Source organism: Aspergillus wentii, assembly GCF_001890725.1.
Source record: "Aspergillus wentii DTO 134E9 unplaced genomic scaffold ASPWEscaffold_2, whole genome shotgun sequence".
In the NCBI taxonomy this organism is placed as follows: Eukaryota; Fungi; Ascomycota; class Eurotiomycetes; order Eurotiales; family Aspergillaceae; genus Aspergillus; species Aspergillus wentii.
This window is the reverse complement of record NW_024467833.1, coordinates 744713-771400: the sequence shown is the minus strand read 5'-3', so window position 1 is coordinate 771400 and position 26688 is coordinate 744713. Positions and strand designations below refer to the sequence as shown.

At 50.5% G+C, this 26688-nt stretch overlaps 10 protein-coding genes across 10 annotated transcripts; 5 read left to right on the top strand and 5 right to left on the bottom strand.

The window, feature by feature from the left end:
- Positions 1–454: 454 nt before the first annotated feature.
- Positions 455–1958, top strand: ASPWEDRAFT_105046 (putative integral membrane protein (Pth11); the record flags this gene model as incomplete). Its single annotated transcript, XM_040827691.1, has 7 exons — positions 455–668; positions 722–789; positions 850–1035; positions 1085–1148; positions 1203–1294; positions 1344–1484; positions 1545–1958. The coding sequence occupies 7 exons, from the start codon at positions 455–457 to the stop codon at positions 1956–1958; spliced, it is 1179 nt and encodes a 392-aa protein (XP_040692021.1).
- Positions 1959–2143: 185 nt separating this feature from the next.
- mcsA (putative citrate synthase Cit1) lies at positions 2144–4109 on the bottom strand. The gene is made up of 3 exons (XM_040834343.1): positions 3825–4109; positions 2607–3755; positions 2144–2547 (listed from the first exon to the last, which is right to left on the bottom strand). The coding sequence occupies exons 1-3, from the start codon at positions 3870–3872 to the stop codon at positions 2347–2349; spliced, it is 1398 nt and encodes a 465-aa protein (XP_040692020.1). The 5' UTR covers positions 3873–4109; the 3' UTR covers positions 2144–2346.
- A 653-nt stretch (positions 4110–4762) lies between these two features.
- On the top strand, positions 4763–8808 carry ASPWEDRAFT_35957 (putative mRNA-nucleus export ATPase (Elf1)). The gene is made up of 3 exons (XM_040834342.1): positions 4763–7127; positions 7182–7748; positions 7802–8808. Exons 1-3 carry the CDS (start codon positions 5077–5079, stop codon positions 8541–8543), a joined length of 3360 nt encoding a protein of 1119 aa, XP_040692019.1. The 5' UTR covers positions 4763–5076; the 3' UTR covers positions 8544–8808.
- A 1180-nt stretch (positions 8809–9988) lies between these two features.
- Positions 9989–12154, top strand: ASPWEDRAFT_35956 (uncharacterized protein). The gene is made up of 3 exons (XM_040834341.1): positions 9989–10801; positions 10849–11786; positions 11847–12154. The coding sequence occupies exons 1-3, from the start codon at positions 10332–10334 to the stop codon at positions 11975–11977; spliced, it is 1539 nt and encodes a 512-aa protein (XP_040692018.1). The 5' UTR covers positions 9989–10331; the 3' UTR covers positions 11978–12154.
- Positions 12155–12254: 100 nt separating this feature from the next.
- ASPWEDRAFT_35955 (beta-glucosidase) lies at positions 12255–15769 on the top strand. Its single transcript, XM_040834340.1, has 3 exons — positions 12255–12927; positions 12983–13154; positions 13205–15769. The coding sequence occupies exons 1-3, from the start codon at positions 12370–12372 to the stop codon at positions 15631–15633; spliced, it is 3159 nt and encodes a 1052-aa protein (XP_040692017.1). The 5' UTR covers positions 12255–12369; the 3' UTR covers positions 15634–15769.
- A 484-nt stretch (positions 15770–16253) lies between these two features.
- On the top strand, positions 16254–17602 carry ASPWEDRAFT_35953 (putative IgE-binding protein). Its single transcript, XM_040834339.1, has 2 exons — positions 16254–16732; positions 16792–17602. Exons 1-2 carry the CDS (start codon positions 16481–16483, stop codon positions 17134–17136), a joined length of 597 nt encoding a protein of 198 aa, XP_040692016.1. The 5' UTR covers positions 16254–16480; the 3' UTR covers positions 17137–17602.
- Positions 17341–19457, bottom strand: ASPWEDRAFT_148476 (malate synthase; the record flags this gene model as incomplete). Its single annotated transcript, XM_040829556.1, has 5 exons — positions 18798–19457; positions 18320–18744; positions 18072–18272; positions 17670–18023; positions 17341–17619 (listed from the first exon to the last, which is right to left on the bottom strand). Exons 1-5 carry the CDS (start codon positions 19156–19158, stop codon positions 17341–17343), a joined length of 1620 nt encoding a protein of 539 aa, XP_040692015.1. The 5' UTR covers positions 19159–19457.
- An 879-nt stretch (positions 19458–20336) lies between these two features.
- Positions 20337–22385, bottom strand: ASPWEDRAFT_319160 (glutamine synthetase family protein). Its single transcript, XM_040833592.1, has 5 exons — positions 21780–22385; positions 21468–21724; positions 21366–21418; positions 20631–21320; positions 20337–20572 (listed from the first exon to the last, which is right to left on the bottom strand). Exons 1-5 carry the CDS (start codon positions 22201–22203, stop codon positions 20542–20544), a joined length of 1455 nt encoding a protein of 484 aa, XP_040692014.1. The 5' UTR covers positions 22204–22385; the 3' UTR covers positions 20337–20541.
- On the bottom strand, positions 22386–24360 carry ASPWEDRAFT_319189 (uncharacterized protein). Its single transcript, XM_040833593.1, has one exon. It carries the CDS (start codon positions 23930–23932, stop codon positions 22568–22570), a length of 1365 nt encoding a protein of 454 aa, XP_040692013.1. The 5' UTR covers positions 23933–24360; the 3' UTR covers positions 22386–22567.
- Positions 24361–24788: 428 nt separating this feature from the next.
- Positions 24789–25556, bottom strand: ASPWEDRAFT_168249 (uncharacterized protein; the record flags this gene model as incomplete). The annotated part of the gene is made up of 2 exons (XM_040830277.1): positions 24789–25277; positions 25332–25556. The coding sequence occupies 2 exons, from the start codon at positions 25554–25556 to the stop codon at positions 24789–24791; spliced, it is 714 nt and encodes a 237-aa protein (XP_040692012.1).
- Between the last annotated feature and the right edge of the window lie 1132 nt (positions 25557–26688).

Sequence of the window (26688 nt, the reverse complement as noted above, 5' to 3'; positions counted from 1 at the left end):
CTCCAAGTGTCCACATTTATCGACAACAGGTGGATGCTTGGGTTTCTTTCAACCCATCACAGTGTTCGTCGCCAGTCGGGGGTCCCTAGTCTAGTGAGAATCCCGAGAGTTTGGCTTATGTCCCAGGAATCCTCCATCCTTGTTTCGTGCATAATGGTACTATGGTAGGAGTAGCAGCGGTCACCACGGTGGGGTCGCCCATCTGGATTTAATATATTAGGTTTTGGCGCGAACGCCCAGGCTGAAGGGAGGAAGGAATGAAAAAAAAATTGCATCACAAAAAGCAAGTGGCTCTGGACTCCAAGGTAGAAGAACAAGCCCCGGTCTCGACTTTTGGCCCCGGGTTTTGGCGCTTCCTACCTATGTATACGCTCTCTTCATAGTTGTATACAACACCTTCCCTGGGAGCTGTGAAATGCTCCCATTGCCCCTCCTTCTTTTTCTATAGTCAATCATGGGTTGGGTTTATAATTTGAAGACTCCCGATCCTCACAGTCATATCCCGCAAGTGATTGGCGTCTCACTCACTTTTTCCATTGTTGCCTGTCTCGCCGTCATACTTCGTTTCTACGTGCGATTGCACACCAAGAGAACACCATGGTTTGATGACTACGCCGCAATGTTCAGTGCGGTCTTGAGTGTGGCATATGCAGGAATTTCCGTTGCCCGTGAGTTATCTGCAATGGCGATGTTCAATATACATGACGCTGAACCTTGACAGAAACGCGATGGGGACTCGGGCTTAATTTCAAATATTTTCCTACCGAAAATGTCGTTCCTTTCAGTCATGTTCGTTGCATACACACGCATACATACACACGGGGTGCAGATGATCTGACCATCTTACAGGTTCAATATGCAGGTGGACCGGTCTATGTCCTAGCCCTGCTGGGTTTCAAAGTCGCTCTTTTGACCTCGTACCTTCGCATCGGTGGCTTTGTGCAGGCATACAAGAATGTCATCCTTGGCGTCATCGTGTTAGTCGTGTGTAACCAAGTGATCTTTACGTTTCTACTTTTGTTCGCTTGCAATCCGGTATGTTCGATGGACTGATTCAAGTTAATACATGCTAATGGCTTTGTAGGTTGCTAAACAGTGGGATTTGTCTATCCCTGGCACGTGTATCAATACCGTGAAATCATACTATGGTATGTGTTGGCTTGAATATATTGGAAAATCGATATCATACTGACCTTCTGTAGGATTGGCCGGTTCCAGTCTCGGCTTTGATCTTATTATCATCGCCCTTCCTCTCCCTGTATTATGGAAATTGAAACTCCACCGAAAGCAAAAGGTATACTCGATCTGACACCATATACCGACAAGACTAATCCCCCCATCAGATTGCTCTCATTATCCTTTTCGCTCTCGGTTTCTTCGTGACCATTATCCAAATCATTCGTGTTTTCACCATCAAGAAACTCCAAACCTACACTGACAGTGAACCAATTGTCATTTGGTCCGTCATTGAAATCAGTCTTGGTGTTCGTTTTTGCCCCCTCCCTAGCATCACAAATAGCATATAACTAACACATTTCTATTAGGTCATCGTAACCTGCGTCCCAACCTACGGCCCCCTCTTCAAAGCCTTCTCCTCCAACCTCAATTCATACCGCAAAAACCGCTACGGCCAAAGCTACGGCCAAAGCTATCGCCTCGAAACAAGCGGCAAACGCAATACCACCGCTCCCTCTACCCGCAAGAGAAACACCAGCCAACTCAACTCCCAAGACCTCGCATACGATCTCGAAGACGTCGGCGACCGTCCATACGATAAGACAAACCATACCACTACCATCATGTCCATGGCGCAGCGGAGTGATAACGAACCTGCGAACGGGGACACCGCGTCCGAGGAACACATCCTGCCGGAAACCGTGGAAAGGTCGGATATGGGAACTGATCCGTTTGCGATTCACACCAAGACCGAGGTTACGATTGAGAGACATGGTGTTTAGGGTTGATATATATACGTGTACGAATTTCGGGTTTTTATTATTATCATCCAATCGTTTTCTATACTTCTCTGTCAGAAATGAAGAGATGGGATGGGGTTTGATTGGATTGGGTTATGCATGGTATTTCAACTGTTTACAAATATAATACCGAGTTAACGAATAATGCAAGCAATTATGCAATGACTGATCGATCCAATTTTTAGTATATACTATATGTGCGCCTTACAAACTAAGGTACGTGTTGTATCTACTTGTGACCCCAGAATCAGTCTAATTTTTATTCACTTATATCTATCCCAGATGGCACTATTACAGTTGATTCAACAATAACAAAAACACGGCTTCGTTTCGTTTCGGTCATACGGATCCAGTCTCATACACCAATCGTTTATTTCTTCAAGCCAAGCAAGTTAATGCTCTTGGGTCGCTCAATGGGGAGACCCAAGGCACGGTCCCAGATGAGCTGCACCAGGGGTCCAAGGGCTCGACTAACACCGAAGGTGACGGTGTAGTAGAGGGGCTTCTGGAAGCCGTAGTGGTGGAAGAGGACACCGGATGCGGCGTCGACGTTGGGGTGAGGGTTCTTGGTCTAATTATGCCAGGTTAGCTTTTTGCACGGCTATTATTGGGATTTAGGGTATTTCATACCTTTCCGTGCTCGGTGAGGACAACGGGGGCAATCTCGGAGTTCTTCTTGACGAGCTGGAAGACGGGGTTGGCGAGGACGTCGGGTCTGGTGGAGGCGAAGTCCATGAGGGCCTGGAAGCGAGGATCAGGCTTACGCAGGACGCCATGGCCGTATCCGGGGACGACACGGCCGGAGTTCAGGGTGTTCCAGAGATAGTTGCGGACGTCTTCGTCAGTGAACTTGGTACCAATCTTCTCCTGCATGGCGAGGATCCAGCGCAGGACTTCCTGGGCAGCGAGACCATGCAAGGGACCGGCCAGACCGAGCAGACCGGCGCTGTAGCTCAGGAAGGGGTCACTGAGGGCACTGCCAACGAGGTGGGTAGCGTGGGCGGAGACGTTACCGCCCTCGTGGTCACCGTGCAGAGCGAGGTAGAGACGGAGGAGGTCGTGGAAGTCCTGGTTCTGCTCGCCGCCCTTGCCGAGCAGCTCGGCGAAGTTGTAGGACCAGTCCTGGGCGGCGTCGAGACGCTGAGTGCCCACGGCGTCGATTTCGTCGGGACGGAAAACCAAAGCCGCGACACGGGGGATCTTGGCGAGCAGCGAGATGCTGTCGTCGAAGGTGGGCTCCCAGTACTCGGCCTTGTTGAGGCCCTTCTCGTAGGCCTGAGCGAACTTGGACTCGGTGTTGAGGGCGGCCACAGCGATGGACAGCTGGGTCATGGGGTGCATGGAGCGAGGGAACGACTTGATCAAGTCGAGGATGTACTGAGGGAGGTGGGATTTCTCGGCCAATTCACGCGAGAAAGCGCGGACCTGGGTGGTCGAGGGGACCTGGCCAGTGAGGAGCAGCCAGAACATGGCTTCGGGAAGCATCTCAGTACCCGAGGTACCCTTGGGGAGCTCCTTTTGGCAGTCCTTGATGGTCTTGCCGTGGAAACGAATACCCTCATCTGGGTCGAGGACGGAGCCCTCCCAGAGCATGCCCTTGAGACCACGCATGCCACCAATGACATTTCCGACCTTGACCTCGCCAATCACCTCATCACTCTGTGCCTTGACCTGCTTGAGCAATTCGCGTTTGGCGGGGATGACCTCCTTCAGGGCGGTTTTGAGGTCGGGTTCCGCTGTGGCATATCGGCGGGTGGAGGAGATAAAAGGACGAGAGGTCTGGATTTATGTTAGATCAATTGAAAGATCGGATATGGATGCTCGATGAGCACCGGATCAGCGCCGTACCTGAGCCAGCTTGGACGCATGGCGGGAGGTTCTCATTGTGAACGCCATTTTACTGGGGTAGAAGTGCGGGGAAAGAGAGGAGAAAGAGGAGAGAAAGCACGATCACTTGAAGCTGCGGGGAGATAGACAGAGCAACGAGGAAGAAGGAGGAGAACGGATGAATAAGAGATACGAGAGACGAGATAGAACAATGCACCCTTTTCTGCAGGAAGATGGAGTTATCAACTGCTGCTGCTGTTGGCTTTAGGCCGGTTGCCCGCGGAGGACAGGGGGTGAACCGAGGCAACCCACGGCTGCATGCGGAGATGCGGTTGAGTTGTATAACAACCACGATGGTTGCTAGTGTTGATGTAAATGTATTATGAGATGAGACTCTATATTATTTCCTTGATATCCTTTACATTTAATAACTACTATTCACATTGTCTATGGGAATAACAAAGGGGATGCAGCTGTTGCTCTGCTGCTTACTGTCGGTTATCACATGAGGGGTTCGGGTATTCTGTTGAGCTGGCGTGCAGCAACTATTGACCGCCAGAATTTCAGTCTTGCTGCGTAGTGATATCCTTGTCATTATATACGTATCGAAAAGGGTTTCGAGGCCATTGATCCAAGATGTATAATCGTATAATAATTCCATTGGCCTTGTTGATATCGATGTTTTTGTCAGATGCTCTTGTGCTTGTGATGATGACGTAGTTGAGGCCTGAATGCCTGGCCATGTGATGTAGTGCCTTATAAAAGCACAGCCACATGAGGCATCAATATGAAGAAGCTAAACTATTCTAGGAAAATATGTCAGCCACAGTACCAGCCAATAAGAAAAAAGAATAAGCTGCCAAGACTCATGGGAAAGCGGTGAGCTTTGATTGGCCACGATCGATCGCCTCAGGCAGAAATTTCTTTCGCGAAGAAAAAAATAATCGAAATGTGGGCCTCCTGGATGCCTTATCGCTTTTTATTCTTGAGAGATTGTGTTTCCTCTCTCCTTTCTTCCTTGTATTATATTCCTTTGCATTTTCACGGACTGTCCTAGAGGGAGGGACCCCGTTGTATTTACGCTATATATCCTTTCTATCTCGATTTTCATCCCAAGTTACGCCCTTTTCAGCTTATCGGGGCCCTTTTTTCTTTGCTAAAGGCTAGGGACATTTCCCCGCCATCGCCTTCGCGAACGAAGGTATTCGCTTTTTGTTCAGACAACGAACAAAAAAATCATTACAACTCTCCACTCTACAGCGTTTGCTAGAAGATGCCACACTCGGAATCGCCTGCCATGCCTACTGCCGTTTCCAAAACACCGTCGTCGGTGCCTCCCACCGCCGAGGAAGTTGCCTCCGTTTTCAACAGTATCTTCACAGCCGAACAGTCCCAGCAGTCCCTCGATGGCGCCTACGCTTTGACCAACATGCTCATCCAGAGCGTTGGTGTGCATGGTTTCCAACAATATAACATTCTTCCAGAGGTCAAGAAGGCTGCGCTGGACAAGAAAAATGGGGCCAAACGTGAGAGTGCCATGTTGATCCTTGGCGCTCTCTTCGAGCGATTCCCCAGAGAACATCCGCTCAGTGAAGTTGTTTTTTTGCTGCAGGATGGCGGTGTTCTCAACCTTGCGCTGGACTCGCTGGCCGACAAGGGCGCCGTGGTGCGCGAAGCTGGCCAGTATGCGATCGACGCTCTCTTCGCCTGCCTGAAGCCCGAGTCCATGGCCAACGCTCTCCTCCCCTGCATCTCCAGCTACCTCAACAAGAGCACTGGTAAGTGGCAGGGCTTTGTCGGTGCCTACGCTCTCATCGAAAAGATGGCAGTTAAGGCGCAGATGGGCACCGGCACACTGGAGGAAGAAAACTCGAAGGATGTCCTGCGTGAAGCCATGGGCAAGACCCTCAAGGATCTCATTCCCCTTGTCGAGAATGGTATGCACGACCTCAAGAACGAAGTCTCCAAGCAGGCCATCAAGGCTATGAACGCCTTGACCACTCTTCTGTCCAACGACGATGTTGCCCCTCGAATCCCTCTCCTTATCAAGACTATGGAGCAGCCGTCGGAGAAGACCCTGCAGCAGGCCATCCACGCTTTGTCCCAGACCACCTTCGTTGCCATCGTCACATCCCCTGTTCTGGCCCTGCTCACTCCTCTGCTGGAGCGCTCGCTCAACTCTCCCAACACCCCGCAGGAGACTCTTCGTCAGACCGTCGTCGTCGTCGAGAACTTGACTAAGCTCGTTCACGACCCCGCCGAAGCCCGTACCTTCTTGCCCAAACTCCAGCCCGGTGTCCAGAATGTTAAGGACCGTGCCTCTCTCCCTGAGGTTCGTGAAATGGCTACCGCTGCGCTGGCCGTCGTTGAGAAGGCCATGGGCGACAGCCACATTGCCGCTGGATCTGTCGCGAAGGTTTCCCCCGAAGAGGTCCTCAGCGTGTTGGAAGAGAAGATCCAGGCACACGGAGGTCCTATCGCCACCCAGGACGTTACTGTCTACGCTTTGGGTAAGAACTACATCGCGGAGATGGTTCGTGAGGATGTTAACGTCCGGATGCATGATCGCATTCCCGCTTGCATCAGCCCTTACCTCCGTGGGTTCCTCAAGGACGATGCGCAAGATGCGGTCGCCAACGAGGTGCAAGCCCACTTCATCGAGGAGGACCACCGAAAGTTTGGCAAGCCGATCCCGGATGACCCCAATGAAGTCGAGATCGTCAACGCCAACTTTTCCCTCGCGTATGGTGGTATGCTTCTGCTGTCCCACACCAACCTTCGTCTTCTGAAGGGCCACCGTTATGGTCTGTGCGGTCGTAACGGAGCGGGCAAGTCCACTCTCATGCGCAGTATCGCAAGTGATAAGTTGGAGGGCTTCCCGCCGCAAAGTGAAGTCCGGACTTGCTTTGTGGAGCACAACCAGGGCGAAGATGCCGATCTGACTATCGCCGAATACGTCTCCAAGGACCCAAAGATTGCTGAAGCAGGCGAAGAGCACATCAAGAGCGTTCTGCTCGAATTCGGTTTCACTGATGGACCAGAAGGTCGCCAGTCACAGCCCGTTGGATCTCTGTCCGGTGGATGGAAGATGAAGCTAGCCCTTGCCCGTGCCATGCTGATGAAGGCGGATGTGCTGCTTCTGGACGAACCGACCAACCACCTGGATGTTGCCAACGTCAAGTGGCTCCAGGAGTACCTGAAGAAGCACACTGATATCACTAGTTTGATTGTCAGTCACGACTCTGGTTTCTTGGACGAGGTTTGCACCGACATCTACCATTACGAGCAGAAGAAGCTGGTTTGCTACAAGGGAAACCTCGCAGAGTAAGTCTTTCTATCAAGAAGCCCATCCGATGAACATTTATTAACATTATGTAGCTTCGTCAAGGTCAAGCCAGAGGGTAAGAGTTATTACACTCTGTCTGCCTCAAACGTGCAATTCAAGTTCCCTCCTCCGGGTATCTTGGCCGGTATCAAGTCGATGACTCGCTCGATTCTCCGCATGACCAACTGCTCTTACACCTACCCTGGAGCCAGCAAGCCTTCGTTGACCGGTGCCTCTCTGTCGCTGACCCTCTCTTCGCGTGTGGCCATCATCGGTGGTAACGGAGCCGGAAAGTCGACATTCATCAAGATGCTTACTGGCGAAACCATTCCCCAGGGCGGAAAGGTGGAGAAGCACCCCAACCTGCGTATTGGATACATCAAGCAGCACGCCCTGGAGCACGTGGAGTTGCACTTGGAGAAGACCCCCAGCCAGTACCTGCAGTGGCGTTACGCCAACGGAGATGACCGTGAGGTGTTCATGAAGCAGACCCGTGTCCTCACCGAAGAGGACAAGGCTCAGTTGGCCAAGCCGGTCGATCTCGGTGATGGCAGAGGCGCACGACGTATCGAAACTCTCATTGGTCGTCAAAAGTGGAAGAAGTCCTTCCAGTACGAAGTGTAAGTATTCTAGTATTTCTGATTTTTCACAACAGAGGCTAACATAAGCACAGTAAATGGGTCGGCTTGCTTCCTAAGCACAACACAATGATCTCGCGTGAAACCTTGCTCGAGCTTGGATTCTTCAAGATGGTCCAGGAATTCGATGACCACGAGGCTTCCCGAGAGGGTCTTGGATTCCGTAACCTCGACCCCAAGGAGATCTCCAAGCACTTCGAGGACGTTGGTCTGGACCCTGAGATCGCCAACCACAACGAGATCTCCGGATTGTCTGGTGGACAGAAAGTCAAGGTTGTGCTGGCGGGAGCCATGTGGAACAACCCCCACTTGCTGGTGCTGGACGAGCCGACTAACTTCTTGGACCGTGACTCGCTGGGTGGTTTGGCCGTGGCCATCCGTGACTTCAAGGGTGGTGTGGTCATGATTTCTCACAACGAAGAGTTCGTGGGTGCGCTCTGCCCTGAGCAGCTGCACGTTGCCGACGGAAAGGTGGTCAGCCGTACCAACGCTGCGGTGTCCCTGGACCGATTTGAAGACAGCGCTACCAACTCCCCGCAGGCGGGCAGCACGGCAGCCAGCTCGGCGGTGACAAGCGCTGCGGCCAGTGCTGCGGCATCGGCAGCCAACTCTGGTGCAGAGGACCAGGGTGAGCTCAAGTTCAAGGCCAAGAAGAAGAAGAAGATGACTCGCGCTCAGTTGAAGGAGCGTGAGACCCGTCGTCGTCTCCGTCACATCGAATGGCTGAACTCGCCCAAGGGCACTCCCCACCCGCCGGACACCGATGACGAGGCCTAAAAAGTTTTCTTTATGTCTTGGTTTGTATGCATCATGAGCGTTATGACTTTGGATTGTTGGCCATGGATTTGATAGACGACTGGTTTATTTTCTTTTTGTTGTCTCAGGGGATCTAATGAATGTTTTCCTATCAGTATAGATGCTCAACTAGTAGATAGATATCATAGAATGAATGGCTTATTCTTCGATCAAGTCTCCGTCATTTTTATCCATTGTCTCCTTATATGGAGTGATTGCGTCCAAGAATTATTTTCTCAATCTCCAACTTCTGTGCGTTCCTCGATAAATTCACCAAAATTTCCTTGAATCAGTTTCACAACATTCAGAATTCATCTTCTGTTTCGCAGTCCATGGGATGTTCTCAGTAAATCTTCGAGTTCGAAATAGAGATCTTCTACTCTGTGGTGGGTATTTGCCCCGTACATCTCTTGCTGGATATATTTAGCAGGATCGCGACAAAACTCGTCAATGGGTATATTTTCCAATGCAGCTCGATACCAGAATTGTTCTGATTTCCCACAGGTAAGATTCGAGTCCCAATCAATCTCATCCCAGACCTGACGGGAGGCTCCGACGAACAGATCCAAGTGCCCTTCCACCAGAGGCCGTCCTATCGTACGTTGAACCAAGTCCCAGCAGCGCTCGTGAAGCAAATATCCCTGTGGTTTACGCCAACGACGTGGTGGCCTGGCGATGGGACGAGTCGGACCATCGTAGACTAGGGTGTTTATAGAAGGTGTTTGGTGATGTCTTCCGACAGAGACGGTTGTTTTATCCCAGGGGACGAGACCCAATGTCTTCGCTGATGTATTTGTTGGTTCTGTGAATAGAGCCTAGCCAACTCCGGTGAGTTGCATGTCTTTTTTATCCTTTTCATTGGGAATGACTGGGAATGTTAACTTGATTCGTAGCTTCAAAAAGAAGAACTCACTCGCTCGAAAGAAGGCCCCCCATACCCACGGAGTCGTGAAATATACTCATTGAAAATCGGCGGTGGTGCAGGTCACTGAACTCCCCTGGTTCTTCCATTCTTCGACATCTCTCAAGGCGAACTAATATTCCATCTCGTGTTCGAACTCCTCCTCGCATTTTATACAGTAAATCGGTCCTTCGTTTGGCTGTTATGTAGAGCCTGTAAGAGGAGATGAGGGGTCGATGCTATGTTGTATTTTCATTTTACTTATATATGTAACCATCACGATGCAGTCAGTTATCTGATTAACTTTGAGTTGATATTTCCAAGGAACTGTTTCTTTGTCCCATGGTTGCAATTCTATATTTGTTGTATACAAGAGTTGCTGCCATAGGCGAAGGTTATCAAGATAGACTGTATATAGAATAAATGCGTATTTCCACGCAAAAACAACAGATATCGACAGGATTTATCTCAACCTCTCTTATTTGAATGTCTGCTTGATAAGAGCCAGCCTGATCGTCGATGCAACCCCTCTTCTCCCTTTCTTCCCCTCATCTTCCATCCTTCTGACTTCAACACGAGACGATCGTCCACCTGTTCTGATTGGGTTGCCTGTCGCGTGCCATGCATCCCCGGCATGCATTCACTCACTTTTCTTCGAGTATTCTTTTTTATTCTGACTCTTCTCTTCCTAGGCTCCCAACTTTTTCGTACGACCTTTTCTTTCTCCGAAGCGACACCTTTTCGATAGTTATCCCAGCCCTATGCAACCATCTTCGCTGGTTTCCCAGAAAGCGCCTCGTTGATTTTACCGCTTCGTGATCCCTTGCGACAACCCCCTGCGGCTTTGACTTATAGCCTGCTCGGCAACAATGGAGGATACCGACAGAATCACCAACAAATCAAGCGACCATGGCGATCTGGACGCAGATGCTGCCAAACTGGCAGAGATGGGCTATACACAGGATATGGAGCGCAACTTTTCCGTCATCTCACTGCTGGGCGTTGCCTTTTCTCTGGCGAACTCGTGGTTTGGCATCTCTGCCTCCCTCATCACAGGCATCAATTCAGGAGGAACTGTCTTGACCATGTACGGCATTCCATGGATCGCGTTTGTCTCTACCTGTGTGGGAGCAACGCTGTCTGAGCTCGCCAGCGCCATGCCTAATTCTGGAGGACAGTATTTCTGGGCCAGCGAGTTGGCCCCGAGACAGTATGCCAGTTTTGCTTCATATTTGACTGGGTGGCTAGCGTGGGCTGGGGCTATCTTCACCTGTGCCAGTGTCGCCTTGAGCTTGGGCTCTGCAGGTGTAGGGATGTGGCAGTTGTCGCATCCAGACTTGTATGTTTCATGTGAAATATATGTTATACACCAAACTAATTCGACAGTGTCATCGAACCCTGGCATGTGGTGGTGGCATACCAGGTTATCAACTTCTTCTCGTTCCTATTCAACTGCATCGGAAAGCTACTCCCCAAAGTGGCCACCACGACTCTGTACATCTCTCTGATAGCCTTCGTCGTCATTCTCATTACTGTCCCTGCAGCTGCCCCAACGCACGCAACGGCCAAGTTTGTCTTTACCAATTTCGTTAATTCCACCGGTTGGCCTTCAGATGGCATTGCCTTCCTCATCGGTCTCATCAACCCCAACTGGGTCTTTGCCTGTCTCGACTCGGCCACCCATTTGGCTGAGGAAGTGGTCCATCCCGAACGCAACATTCCCATTGCGATCATGTGTACCGTCTTGATCGGATTCCTGACATCCTGGTTCTACTGTATGGCCATGTTCTTCAGCGTCAACAACCTCGACGACATCATCAATACTTCCACCCAAGTCCCCATCCTGGCGCTGTACTACCAGGCTTTGAAAAACAAGGCTGGAGCGATAGTCCTGGAAAGCCTGATCCTAGTCACCGGCATTGGTTGCCAGATCGCCTGTCATACCTGGCAGTCTCGTCTCTGCTGGTCATTTGCCCGGGACCGTGGTCTTCCATTCTCCAACTTCCTAGCCACTGTTCACCCAACCCTCGACGTACCGTTGAACGCCCACAGCGTCAGTTGTTTTATTGTAGGTTTGCTGGGCTTGTTATATCTAGGCTCATCGACTGCCTTCAACAGCATGGTCACAGCCTGTATTGTGCTGCTGTACACCTCGTATGTCGTCCCGATCGTGTGCCTGCTCTGGCGAGGCCGCAATAACATCAAACACGGCCCGTTCTGGCTGGGAAAAGTTGGATTGGCATGCAATTTTGTCGTTCTGGGTTGGACGTTATTTTGCCTAGTGATTTATTCGTTTCCTTCGGTTTATCCTGTGACTGCAGGTGGTATGTTGTCTTCCTCCCGCTTTTATTCTGATGATGATCATGAATCTGATCGAGTGATAGACATGAATTACGTCTCAGCCGTGTATGGCGTCGTAGTGGTAATTATCTGCATTGATTGGGTGGTTCGTGGGCGACGATCTTTCCGTGGTCAAACGGCTCGCCACCGGGAAGTTGAAGCTCAGATTCAGTGATATATATTTGTAGACTTGGTGCTATAGATAGCTCCGCATTTGTTGGTGATAATTCCACTAGACTTTGTATCGTTTTTCAGCCCATTTAAATATCATCAAAATAAAATATTCCCATCTCATTGCATCAAGCGAACCAGACAAGCTTCGAATGACTCGTCATCCACCCTGACGATCTTCACCTCTTTCTCCATTGTTGATGCTTCCCGTCCGCGGATTGGCCACCTACCACCATTCTCCAGGATCGATCTTCATTTCGTATTTCGTTTGACGTCTGTTCAATTTCATCAGGAGAATGTCTCCTCGATTTTCTCCAATTCGCAATCATTCATCTCAATTCCCTCATCTTCTACATCATATTGGTGGCTGCTACATGAACGTCACTGGAAGATAAGATGCCTCCGACCGCCCCGGGCAGTTTCCGCGACCATCTTAAGTCCGACGATGGCAGCTCCACCAGGAAGAGCAGCGGCAAGCGCTACGCTCCTCTACAAGAGTCCATCCCTGAAGAAGAACGAAATACCTACGATGATGATTCAGACAGTTACTCCTCCGATGAAACCATCAAACTACGTCGCGTCGACCCCCGCGGCGCTGGTTCCGCCGCGAACAACTCCGCCGCCTACGTCCCCGCCGTCCCTGACGATGGGAATATCGAGTCATATTTAGACAGTATCGCCGAGGCAGAGCTGGAGCTGCTCTCTGCATCGAAGCATGATTTTGATGTCGAGGATGATGACGACTTTGATAGTGAGAGTGAGGGATATACACGCCGCCGACGCCGGGAGCGACGACGGTCGTATCTAGAGCGCGATCGGTTGAAAGGGTGGCGGGGGTATCGGTCTTCGAGATATTTCTGCCCGGCGCTGGTCGCCGTCAGTATGGGATTGATATTGCTGGTGATTGGGTTTTTGGGGATGGCGAGGTATCGATCGACGAAGAAGCCGAAATATGTGAGTTCTGCACGGCTGGTGCAAGGGGGACTGGTATGGCTGACGAAATAATTAGCACATGGTTGATTCTGCCTCGTGGTTTCCGACCCCTCGTGGAGGATCTTTGCAGCATTGGGCGGATAGTTATGGCAAGGCGCGACATATGGTTGAGAATATGACGCTCATTGAGAAGATCAACATCACCACTGGAACGGGCTGGCAGATGGGACTCTGTGTTGGAAATACGGGTATGCAGACATGGCTATTGTGTTGATTTATGTATACTGATGATGGGCAGGTTCTGCTGAGCACGTCAAATTCCCTTCGCTCTGCTTGCAAGACGGACCTCAGGGTCTGCGATACGCGGATCACATAACTGCTTTCCCTGCTGGTATCACGACAGGCGCTACATGGAATCGGACTCTCATCCGCGAGCGGGGAAACGCGCTGGGACGAGAGGCACGATTGAAAGGTGTCAATGTACTCTTGGGTCCGTCGATTGGCGCGCTGGGAATGAACCCCGCGGGTGGTCGCAACTGGGAGAGTTTTGGTTCGGATCCTGTATTGCAGGGAATTGCTGCCGCGGAGACCATCAGGGGTATCCAGAGCAATGGAGTTATGGCAACGGCGAAACACTATGTGATGAACGAGCAGGAGCACTTCCGAAAGCCGTATGAATGGGGCTTGGAGTCTGCCTTGTCGTCAAACATTGACGATCGCTCGTTGCATGAGGTGTTTGTGTGGCCATTCGCAGAGAGTATCCGGGCGGATGTCGCGAGTATCATGTGCGCGTACCAAATGGTGAACAATAGTTATTCGTGCGAGAACAGCAAATTGCTCAACGGCCTTCTCAAGGATGAACTTGGGTTTCAGGGATTCGTGCAGTCTGACTGGCAGGCTCAGCGGTCTGGAGTCAACAGTGCTCTCGGTGGGTTGGATATGAGTATGCCCGGGGATGGTTTGCGTTGGGCAAATGGTGTCTCCCTATGGGGTGGTGAGCTCACCAAGGCCGTTCTCAATACGACGATTCCTATTGAGCGATTGAACGATATGGTTAGTCGTATCGTGGCTGCTTGGTATCAACTTGGACAGGATAAATGGGAGGAAAAGGTGCCCAACTTTTCCTCTTGGACCAACGATCAGATTGGCTGGTGGCATCATGGAAGCGATAAAAATGAAAACAGCACCTACGGTGAAGTGAACCGCTATATCAACGCCCAAGGATCTGGAGATCAAGACCATTCAGTCACCGCCCGGCGGGTTGCCGCTGAAGGTACAGTGCTGCTGAAGAACGTGGACGATGTGCTTCCCCTATCTCGAAAGGGATCCAAGCCAGGAGGCGTATACCGAGTGGGTGTTTATGGTGATGATGCCAGTCCAGCCGGCGGACCCAACTCGTGTCCCGATAAAGGATGTAACGCGGGCACCCTGGCGTCGGGCTGGGGTAGCGGTACTGTCGAATTCCCGTACTTGGTAAGTCCGGTAGATGCTTTGGCGGAGGCTTGGGAAGGCGAGAATGTAGAATTCTCCCCTTATCTGCGCAACGGAGTCATGCCTGTGGATGCAGAGGACAAGGATCTATGTCTGGTGTTTGCGAATGCGGACTCGGGCGAAGGATATATCAGTGAAGGCGGGAACCACGGTGATCGCCAGCATCTCTTCTTACAAAAGGGTGGTGATAGCCTGATCAAAACAGTGGCTAGCCACTGTGGGAACGGGAATGGAAAGACAGTGGTTGTGATCCATGCCGTCGGGCCGGTGGTGATGGAACCGTGGATTGATCTGCCAGGTGTGGATGCAGTTGTGCTGGCCAACCTGCCTGGGCAGGAGAGTGGCCACGCCTTGGTGGACGTGCTATTCGGCGATGTCGATGCCAGTGGTCGTCTGCCGTATACGATTGGAAAGTGCATCGAGGATTATGGCCCGAGTGCACAGGTTCTGTATGAACCGAATGCGCCAGTTCCGCAGGTCGACTTTAAGGAAGGACTATACATTGACTATCGATATTTTGACCGATACAACATCACGCCGCGATTCGAGTTTGGCTATGGACTATCGTACACGAAGTTTGCGCTGTCTGGCTTGAAGATTTCCACCCTACGATGGAAATCGCGTCTGCCATCAGCGCGACCAGTGGATCCAGTGTTTCCCCCTGAGTACGACACCACAGCGCCGAACGAGTCGGTGCTATTTCCCCCGGACTTTAACGCCGTGAACAAGTACATCTACCCATACTTGCCTACTTTGCAGGGCACCAAGCCAGGCCACTATCAATACTACCCCAAAGACTACAAACTACGTCAAGCACCATCACCAGCCGGAGGCGGCGCCGGCGGCAACCCATCTCTCTACGAAGAAATCGCCGAGGTCAAAGTGACCGTAACCAACACGGGTGCTCGTGCCGGACAAGAAGTCGTGCAGCTCTATCTCTCCTTCCCACCCAACGTCACCGAGGTAACTCACCCGCACAAACCAGCAAAAGCGGACAAGAACCAGCCGGCGCCTCCGCCCGTGGTAGAAGAGATCGAATTCCCCGTTCGGGTGCTACGCGACTTTTCCAAGGTGGCGCTGGAACCGGGGAAACGGCAGGAGGTGCGGATGGCGCTGAGACGGAAAGATCTGAGCTACTGGAGCGTCCGCGAGCAGAATTGGGTGATGCCTGATGGAGAATTTGGGGTTTGGGTGGGGAGGAGTTCAAGGGATTTGGCGTTGGTGGGGAGTTTCTAAGACTGTAGCCGATATACTGATGTCATTGCTGTATAAATTGTAGATAAATATAGACACCTCAAACAATGTCTTGGATACATCAAATGAAAGGTCAAAAAATTTTCAACTCCGGCGTGCCCGAGTGCTAAAGGCGAAAAACATGTTAACCTGGTTCAGTGATAGTGGCGGTGCAAGCCGAGTGAAACCTGCAGAGTGAAGAAACCCGATATAGGAATGCGCCCGAGACATGTGGAGCCGCCGTTTCGGAGACTGAGCGTGATGGCGAGGTGGAAAGTTGGAAGACGACGGAGAAATCAAGGAGATGATACTGGATGAGGTTAGATGAGATTGTGATGAGGTTAGGATGATGAGATGGTGGAATTAAGGGTTCAGGGTTGTCGATCATGAGTGTAAAGTGATGGAAGATGAAAGATACCGACATCCGATGTGATAGAATCACACAGCACAACTACAATGATAATAACAATAATAAATAAATAAATGATATGGAATGGAATGGAATATACAAAATAGAAATAGAGGTAGAATAGAATAGAAATAGATAGATGATAATGATAATATGCATGTCTGAGAGTCAACTCAACCGTCCAAATAGCCTCAATTCTGCATCTCCACCACATATCCCGATGGGCCGATACCACCTTAGACTCGGTGGCAGCGGAGCTTGTCTTAAGATAGCCTGATGGATCGATAAAAATATCTCCCTCGACTCTTCAACAAACATATATAACTCCCTCTCCTCTCCTCCATCTATCGTCCTCATCAACAACTCAATCAATCAATCATCACAATCGTTCATCTCTACCATCTACGAATCTACACTCGTTAACTTATCAACACCATCAAAATGAAGTTCTCCCTCCTCACTCTCCTCCCTCTGGCCGCTGCCCTCCCCACCGCCGAGAAGCGCGCCTCTTCCTCCTTCGGCGTCATGTCCGCTCGCTCGGGCTCGGAAATCCACCTCCTCCCCATGAACGCCGCCAACGGCTCTTTCTGGCTCGGCGAGAAGGCCAACACCTACTGCCCTGAGGCTGTTGAACAGGCTGGTGGCGTTTGCCCCACTGTTCAGGGTACTTCGTTCAGCAGTGCTACTTCCTTGGTATGTCCCCCACAACACCACAAAACCTGTATAAGGAGTTCTTGCTAATGGTTATACAGGACGTCATCGTCCCCGGTGGCCAGGCCGTCTACGTCGACGGCAAGGGCGCTCTCCGCTTCACCGTCCCTCACTCGGCTGCGATGGCTCCCGGCGCCTCTACTGGTCCCTTCACCTACACCCCCGGCACCAAGGCCAACCCCATCGGCCACTACACCTTCACCGGCCAGGGTGCGTCGGGCTTCATGGCCTGCCCTGTCGTCGACGGTGACCACAAGAAGTGGCAGGTGTTTGCTGGCCGCCAGAACGCCACTGTCCCCTCGGGCAACGTTGCCGACTGCTTGGGCTTCGATGCTATGGCTGTCAAGGCCACCTCCAACTCTACCGCTGCTTGGGAGTTCATCTAAGCTACTGGATTAATAATGTGAATAATGGTGGAGGATATATTTAATTGTGATTAAGCATTATGATTTGTTCCTGTGCCATATGTTATACCTTACTACTAAATGATCTGCACATATTGAAAATACTATCAATTCAAATTGATTCAAGTAAAATCAATTAAAAACGAAACTATTACTATATACAAGTCATTATCATCCAGTCATACTTTACAACTTAGACACACTTCCCGCCGACGAAATCTCGTTGTACAGCAGGCTGGTCAGGAAATCGGCGTAGTCTTCACCAGTCACCTGGCCGGCAAAGTACCGGGCAGCCAATTGGAACTTGTTGCCCTTGGGTCCCTTGGTGGACAGAGTGTCGGCCTGCTCCTGCAGCAGCTTCAGAGCATAAGACTTGTCAACCTTCTTGCCCTCCGAAGAGGTGATGCCGTGGTGAACCCATTGCCACAGCTGGCTACGGGACACTTCAGCGGTGGCAGCATCCTCCTACTCATTGTTAGTATAGGTAAGATAATCCAGGAAAAGAATAAACGCACCATCAAGTAGTTGATAGGGATACAGCCAACTCCACGGAGCCATCCCTCCATGTACGACAGTCCAATGTTCAGGTTCTTTCGGATACCATCCTCAGTGATAGATCCCGGCACATTGGTGTTCAGCAGGTCGTTGGCGGTGATGTTGACGTCCTCACGACGGACAAACAGCTGGTTAGGAGTGGGCATGTGCTTGTTGAAGATTTCCGAGGCAATGGCCGCGAGGGCGGGGTGAGCCACCCAGGTACCGTCGTGGCCAGCACGAACCTCACGCAGCTTGTCGGCACGCACGCCCTCCATGGCCTTGTCGTTGGCGGCAGCGTTGTCCTTGATAGGGATTTGAGCGGCCATACCACCCTACACTAGTCAGCTTCCATAATTAATCCACACTTTTTGTAAACTTACCATAGCATGAACACCACGTCGGTGGCAAGTCTTGATCAGCAACTTGACATAGGCATCCATGAAAGGAACGGTCATGGTCACATCAGAACGGTCGGGAAGGACAAAGTTAGGGTGCTTGCGGAACTTCTTGATGAAGGAAAAGATGTAATCCCATCGGCCACAGTTGAGACCGGAGCTGTGGTCGCGCAGTTCGTAGATAATCTAAAACAGTCAGCACAATCCCATCATCTATATCAATGACGTCATACCTCATCCATCTCAAAAGCAGCAGTGATAGTCTCAATCAAGACGGTACCACGGATGGTTCCACGGGGCATGCCAATGTAGTCCTGACCGAGGTTGAAAACGTCGTTCCAGAGTCTAGCCTCCAGATGCGACTCCATCTTGGGCAGGTAGAAGTAAGGGCCGAACCCGCGAGCCACCAACTCCTTGGCGTTGTGGTAAAAGTAGAGACCAAAGTCGAACAAACTACCGGAGATGGGCTCGCCATCGACGGTGAAGTGCTTCTCGTCGAGGTGCCAGCCTCGAGCACGAGCAATCAGAGTGGGAAGGGTACGGTCAGTTCGCAGCTTGTACTCCTTGCTGCCCTGCTTGAAGTCGACCTGGCGACGGATAGCATCGTACAAGTTAACCTGGCCGTTGACCATGTTGTCCCAAGTGGGAGCACTCGAGTCTAGCAACCGTCGTCAGCAACAATCCATCAATCCATGGGCAGACAGCACGAACCCTCAAAATCAGCCATGTAAGTCCACACATCCGAGTTCAGCGCGTTCACAACCATCTTCCGATCAGTAGGACCGGTAATTTCAACACGACGATCCACCAATCCCGGAGCTGGGGGGGCTCCCTTCCAGGCGTCATTCTCACGGATGTGCTTAGTCTCGGGCAAAAAGTCAAGGAGATGACCCTTGTCAATCTCAGCCTGGCGATCGATGCGACGCTGCAGCAGGGCCTTGCGGGTAGGGTTGAAGGTGCGGTGGAGGATGGCGAGGAAAGCACAGGCGTCTTTGGTGAGGATCTTGCGGGTTTCGTTGTTCAAGGAGCCCAGGATGGCGACATCCTTGAGCTGGACGTCGACTTGACTCATTTTGATATGAAGGGTGATTGACTACTTTTATTGGGTATCAAAGGGCAGTGAAGGGGAAAGAGATATCAATGGTTCATAAAGATGAAAAAAATACGATCAATTCATTCAGAAAGTTAGAAAGCTCGATAGGAGAGCAGCAGCAGCTATATAAGAACGAGACAGAGTTCGGGAAGAAGGGAAGGAATACGTCAGAAGACCAGCCGCTAGCCGCGGCCCATCGCTGGACCCAGCCATCGCAGTGGATGATGTTCGCATCGCCATGGATAGGCAAAAGCCCGTAGCGAAAAACGCTCCTTCAGTCCCAAGGGTGAGCGGAAGTGGACGGTTTGGGAAGCCCAGCTGGGATAGTCGCACGTGACTTTGCCGCGGGAAAGCTGTATTTGTTACAGTACAAACAGCACAAACAGTACCCGATACGGTAATCTTTCGGCCGACTGTGCATGGCTTCTGCCCCGCGTTGCTGCTTATCGTTCTTTTTTGGCTTCCCCTCCGCCCGGGGGACGCCGTATACCGATAAGAGGCTATCGTGCGATTATATATGGCATTATATAAAGAGTCTTCTGGTTGTTGAAGCCAAATGGCCTACGGTAGGTCCTAGTACCTTACATATTACATACAGTACTGACTGCATCTGTAGGGGTATCGCACATACGCATCGCAGAACCGAGGAAAGAATTCCCCCGCAGATCCGAACTGGACAACCGCGGCTCGACGTCAGAATGACTGCAGGAATGATTCACCACCATCCACCAGGGTATCCCAAAGTCTAGAAGAAACTCACATCGGTCGTTCTCGGTTGCGGAAAGCGAATTCTATCGACGTCGAATAATAATCAGTTGTCTCCTACACACCCCGATTTGTCCCGAGTCTTGGTCGTGGTTCTCAAGGCACATACAGCGGATATCCAAACACCCAGAGCTCTGTTTCAGTGATATCCAGATCAACGTTCTTCCGCTGGGTTCTCGTTCTTCCATGCTCTGCCCATCAATACTATCGATTCATCTGGTATATACGGGTTATCAGATGTGATTAATTGCCATGTGCAGGCATGTGAAGGTTACATCTTCCTATTCCTCCCGCATGTGATATCGTCGCCTTCAGCTTGTGAATCCTACAATTCCCGGTCTACGGTTGTTGTTCGGTCTGGAACTGGGTCGATGTAGGTCGTCTGTCCCGGTAGCTAAGCTTATCGGAAAACAGATAAAGCTCCCGTTCGCATCTCATATCATGAGAAGACGATCTTGTCATGTAAGCTGCCACAGAAGCTAATAACAGCCTGGCCAGACGGCCAGTCTTGATTCATAAAAATGCTCAATGCGAGCTGATCGTGATATATACATTCTCTATCTGAGTCATAAAAGCATAAGAATACCCCGCAAGGCCCTAGACCGTTTCGATATACCGTCTCACCTCCCTGTCGCACAACCCTGGTCAGCTTGTAAATCATAGTAGAACTAAAAGAGGAGACAAACCAATCAGTCACGGCTTCCTCCCACAAGCGAACTTCGTGCTCCCGTGTTCCTCCAAAGTGGTCGACAAAGGCATCTCCAAAGACCTCACGCGCCAGACTGTCCTTACGGGTAAAGGTTGCGGTGGCTTCCTTGAGCGACTTGGCCAGTCGCGCACCCTTGTCGCTCGCACCGCCCATATCCTCACCTTTAGATAGCGGTGGAACGGGGATCTCAAGCTTCTTCTCAACTCCCCGCCATCCTAATGCCATAACAGCCGCGAGTACAAAGTGCGGGTTAGCATCTGCGCCAGGTACGCGCACTTCAAACCGAGTAGCCTTCGGGCTAGCCGTCGGGGGTGCAATCACCCGAACGGAAGCGGCCCGATGCTCTAGACCCCAGGATACCGTAACGGGGGCCCAGAAGTTCTCCACCAGACGTTTGTAGGAATTGATAGTTGGTGCAAACAGAGGCATGATATCCGGGAGACCTGTCAATATGCCTGCCAGGAAATGTCTGCCAAGGTCGGAGACATTCTCGACGTCGGGGTAGGGAGAGTCAGGGTCCGGTGTGCTGCGATAAAAGGCATTCTGTCCATCTTTGTCGACCAGCGAAATGTGCATGTGGCCACTGTTACCGGGGAGGCCTTCGCGCGGTTTTGCCATGAAGGCGGGTGTAATGCCATGTTTGGTGCCAACGGATTTAACGACATATCTGATCAAGTTAATATCGCTGTAGATAAGTGGAGAGCGCACCTACTTGAAAAGTCCAGCTTTATCTGCCATCTCCTTTGCTTCGCCAAATTGCAATGCCTGCCCCATCATCAGCTCAAGCAACTCAGTATCAAGTGGAATAACTCACAGCCTCGAAAACACCAGGTCCGCTTTCAGTGTGCCATCCTTCAATATCGCAATTGAATTGCTCACAGGCGTCAAACACACCATAATAGTAGTCCTGGTTGTGAACGGGGCGAGTCAAGCTGTATGCGAACATCCCCTCGGTCAAAGGGGGCAGGGCCTCGACGGGGTTCTCCTTGAGAAATTTGGCGGTCGACGAAGCGCCCTGTTCAGGGGTTGCATGGTTTCCTGGTGCACGGAATTGATAGAATTCATATTCCGCTAGATGTCTTGTCAGCTCAATCACCGAACACGCGATAGACAGTTCAGCACATACCACCCGCCATAGCACGATACCCCGCCGCCTCGGCCTTGCCAGCAGCCGTCTTCAGCAACCCACGCGGACAAGCACAAACCGGCTCCCTAGTTTCGGGATCAAAAAAGCTAACCAGGAAGAAAGGCACATCCTTCTCCCAGGGGATTCTGCGAAAACTACTCAAATCCGGAATTGCGACGATATCCCGGTACCCGTTCTCCTTGTTACTGATGGACAGCTCCTTGAAGTATGTGCGATCGTGCATGTCCCAGCCAAACACGACAGAGCAGAAACCGAAGCCTTCGGAGATGATGGAGAGGAATTTCTTCTTGGAGACGAGCTTGCCGCGGAGTTGGCCATCAACATCAACGCCGGCTACCTTGACCCGTGTGTCATTCTGGAGGATCTGGGCGACGTTGTCGATGGTGACTTCGGGGGTGGACATGGTGGTAGATTTACTGGATAATTTTATAATTAGTATAATTTGAATGGAATTGATGCAATTTGGACTCACGGTGAAGAGTGGTTAGCAAGGGGTCGAGGGGATGTTGGGGTTGTGCGGAATGGAAGTGAGCAAGTGACACTGTGTAGCCAGCGTTATCAGCGCTTATCAGCGGGCGGGTCTCCATCTTCTCCGCGTGATAAGAGGACCTGTTTATAAATAGTGCCACGATGGCATCAGGACTCATGGGAAGGAATGGTTTATTTCTTTTGTTATATCCTCCAGTATATGGTCTCTAGTTTCTATTATTGTGACAGATATGACAAGATGTGCAATGCAAATTGGCAGATATATATCCTTGAACAGTTCATACAATACGCTTGAAATATCTCGAGAACTCCGAGTCTCGCTGCAAGAGCTGGAATTCGTCTTTTTGAAGCTGAATAAACAACTCGTATACTCGCGTCGACGAACGACTAAAGTTGGGAAGGATCAAGCAGCAAGCACCAGTGATAAGCCGATGAGTCCGAAAAGCACAAGGAGAGCCCGTGCCAATATCATAATTCTCCGCCCTGCCTGAATACCAACTATTCATGAAAATGTCCATGTCGTTAAAGTCGAAGTGATATCCCAACCTCTGTGTCAGAGAAAGAGACCGTACAAGCGTAGCCAAAGTCTTCATGCTCTTCGGATCCAAGATCATTTCGTTGATAGACTTGCGGATGCGAGAGGCTGCAGTGGCAACCCCTTTGTCTGCCACCAAGAACTGAATGTCAATTGGACCTGCTTGTGCTGGCTGCACCCCATTTCCAAAATACTCTTGTGAGGTGACGTTGTGTGGATCTCGAGAACGGAGATCCACAGGATGGAGAAGGATAGACTGCTTTGAGCTCTTCTCTGGGTGACATGCCAGTCTTGCGCGAGTGACTGACGTCCAAACCAAGGCAGAGATGCAGTCGTACGAGCTGACAAAGTCAACACCGTCCAGTATGTCCTTGCACTGCTCTTTGATCTGCTGAATTGCCGATTCGGTGATTTGGTAAATCCCCATTTCGAAGGGCACCGCTGCATTGGCAGCGTAAGCGGTCAGGAGAGACTGTAGGTCGGTCACGTAGAACCGAGAAAATTCTTTCACCAGGTCCTGTTGAGAAACACCTGGATCATCGTCTCCGGTAAACGCATCTTTATTCATGTCTGGTTGGTACACGGGCATGTCCAGGCTGTGATGATGTGCCTTGGTCCCGCGACACACAAGAGACAGAAACGCATCTAGAGACGACCAGTCCCCAACCTTATGATGAAAAGCAAACGCCAATATCATTCCACCGTCGATGATGTTCAACTGAAGTGCGCATAACGGTTGCTGATCAGGCGGATTTTCAGGCAGCAACTTTGTGGGATCCAGATCGTCCGGATGAAAGGACTCTTTGGACAGCGTGGCAAAAGATTTATGTTCAGTGCTGGAAAAATAGTGGACGGTAGGTTCCAGTCGCTGCCCTGGTAATGTCACAATATAAGGCTTATCAGTATCGTCGATCTCAAGGTTTCCAGCCATAAAAGGGAAATAAGTGATGGCATTCCGTACGCCTTCCTTGAGTGAGGCTGTCAACTTGTCCAGATCCGTGTCGGGGAGGAGTTCGTATGCGATGAGGGCCTTGACCATCATTGGCGGCGCCATCTTGTCAATGTCTGACAGTTTGTAGTGTCGTCTTTCATCCTGGATGGACCCCATATTGTCCGTGATTCTCTGATTCGATTGAGAAATGTAGCTTTCCTTCTACGATAACATCTGACCTTTAAGTATTCGAAAATAGCTGCCTAATTAATCTGGTGAAATGCAAGCTGACTGGGTGCCTTGTATCTATGAATGGCCCCATGTAAGCACAGCCTCACTTTGACTCACTTTGAATCACCTCGAGTCATAAAGACTAGAATTACAAGCTTTGTTTCATAGATTAAAAAAATATCTATTGTCACGGCGTGGGTATTTTGATGTTGTTGACGTTATATGTGGGCGCCTAGTATAAGCACTACTGTTAGTGTAGCCGGTTTTGACAGAACACGTTTCCCAACAGAACTAGGATCTCGGGGTCATTATTATCTCGAATGAATTGAAAGTTATTTGACTAAGGAGGGATATAAAGGATAAAAGATTCCATTGGCGGTTCATATGACTGATTGACAATGGATGAATGTATATAGCTTCCTTCCCAATGATAATGACCAAGCAGAGTGTTTGAAAACTCGTTTGAGCAAAGACGGCCAGCCTCTAGATAATGAAGGAGAGTCAGGTGGCGATCGAACACCTAAGCTAGAGGCTCCACTCCACCTCGCTCAATGTCTATCTTCCAGGAATCATTGAACATGTATCTCTTGAACTCGCGAGGGTTCACATGCAATTTGATCTGCTGGGATGAAGGCAGCGTCGACGGTACAAAACCATTCTGGTCGCGCAGTGTACTCATCGCCAGAATCGACTCCAATGCGTGCCATTCTTGAGTTCAGGAACCGAGAGTAGTGCATTGAGCACCTTCTCGTCCACGTATTCCTTTCCTGTCTGCTTTGTCCGTATCTGCTAGCTGCACAAATCAAAGGATTCCACGTTGAATCTGCCACATTGGATCGACAGAAGGCACCGCATTATTAGAGAAACCCAGGATATCAGAAAACTCAACGTCCAAATCTTCGGCTTGAGAGCCACGGTCATCAGAGGCTTCGGTGGAGGGAGTCTCAGCGCTGGAACGATGACGTTCAGCCCGTGTCCTCGGATTATACTCGTTTGGCCCACGGATGTTGACGTATCCACGCAGCCTGCTCATGAAGTCTGGGATTTTGGAAGCCTTAGCGTAGCCGCACTTGAGAGAATCGTAGAACTGTCGGAAATTCTCGCAGGTGCCCCCAACGAAAGCGAAGATGGCAGGCCCAAGTGGACGATTGATTCCTTGATCCAAAAATTCCCCATCCTGCATGGGTGCTAGGAAATAGCGAAGCCACCCCATGAGGCTGTCGTCAAATGGAGTATCGAATTCATCGAATAAAACACAAGGGATTTTGCCAGACAGTCCGGTGTCGCGGATCTTGCGAAATTCTATCACGAGGTCCGCGTAACTTCAACACTGAGACAAATTCACCTCCACCACTTCAGCAACCTTCTTTTGTCCTTCGGCGATGGATTTGATTACGGCCTTCACACCAAAGGATTTACCGGCACCAGGTGGGCCGAAGACAGCAATTGAGAGGGACTTTTTCGGATATGATCCAAGATATTGTTCAACCAAGTTGGCGATGGCTCGAAAATTTTCTGCCTCCATTCGATCTGCTATACGCAAATAGCCGAATTTTCGCGGCTGGCACATGGGAAAAGACAGTCTTATATCCCTTCCGCGCAATGTCATGAGCCGCCCTATAAGGATCGTGCAGTAAGCCCTCGAATATTGACCATTTATGTGCTCTGGCTACGTCTATTTCAGGACCATGAACAAACTCGCTCCGCGGGTCAGCGGTTGCTGCGCCATGGATATTCCACGTATTGATCGTGTCATTGTACTTGCAAGATAGAATTGACACTAGATGCCGGGACCAGGTCAATCCATTGATAAAGGCTTCTCGAATCTGATCACCCCTTAGGATTTTACTAGACTCGCGAGACCCCTTAGCAAGAGATGCTGTCAAACCAGCAACAAAGGCGGTTCCGAGAACTTTGGGAATTTGACGCAGAGATCGAATAAAGTCGCCCTCTATTGTGTGGGGTTCAAAGAATAGTATCAATTCATCGTTGGCCGTGCTTGTGCAAAGGGTGGGCTTGCAAATGCTCCCGAAGAGGAGTCCAAGGAATCCCGGCCATGTTTGTGTATTTTCCTTTTGAAAACAACAGAAAGCTTTGGAGATAATACGCTGGTTTGGAAGGCTTCTTACAAATTCTCTTTTTTCATTCCGGTCGATGAGAATATCCCCCTCTGTCTGAAATCTACCTACTTCGCCCAAGAGGCACTCATATCGCATGTAGAAATGCCTGAGTAGCCACCTGATAAACCCAAAGCCTTGCAGCTCTGCTGTGCATGCTCCTTATGATTATTTTCCGTGACGTGGCAGCCATGGAGATACTTCGACACAAAGCATGATCAATGTGATGGATACACTGTGGCTGGCTGAAATTCGATGATTCCGATATCCAAGTGGAAGACTGGGCGGGCATGAAAGTAACCTGCCCACCATGTCAAATGTATGGTGTGTTGTACTATCTCCACCAACACGGAAAATAATCGATAGGTGGTGGATGCGAACCGTCTCAACCTACTTATTCGATCCAGTGGCTATGAGGCTGAAGTGTGGTTCTGTTGGGCATCAGCGGACCGGTGCGAGCCGTGGATCATGTGGATAGCACTTATCTTTGCCGCTTCTGACTTGCATTGAATATGTACGTCACTGCATGGACAATCGTCTGTGCTTCATTATGTATGACAGACTTGTCAGTCGTGAATCCGGTCG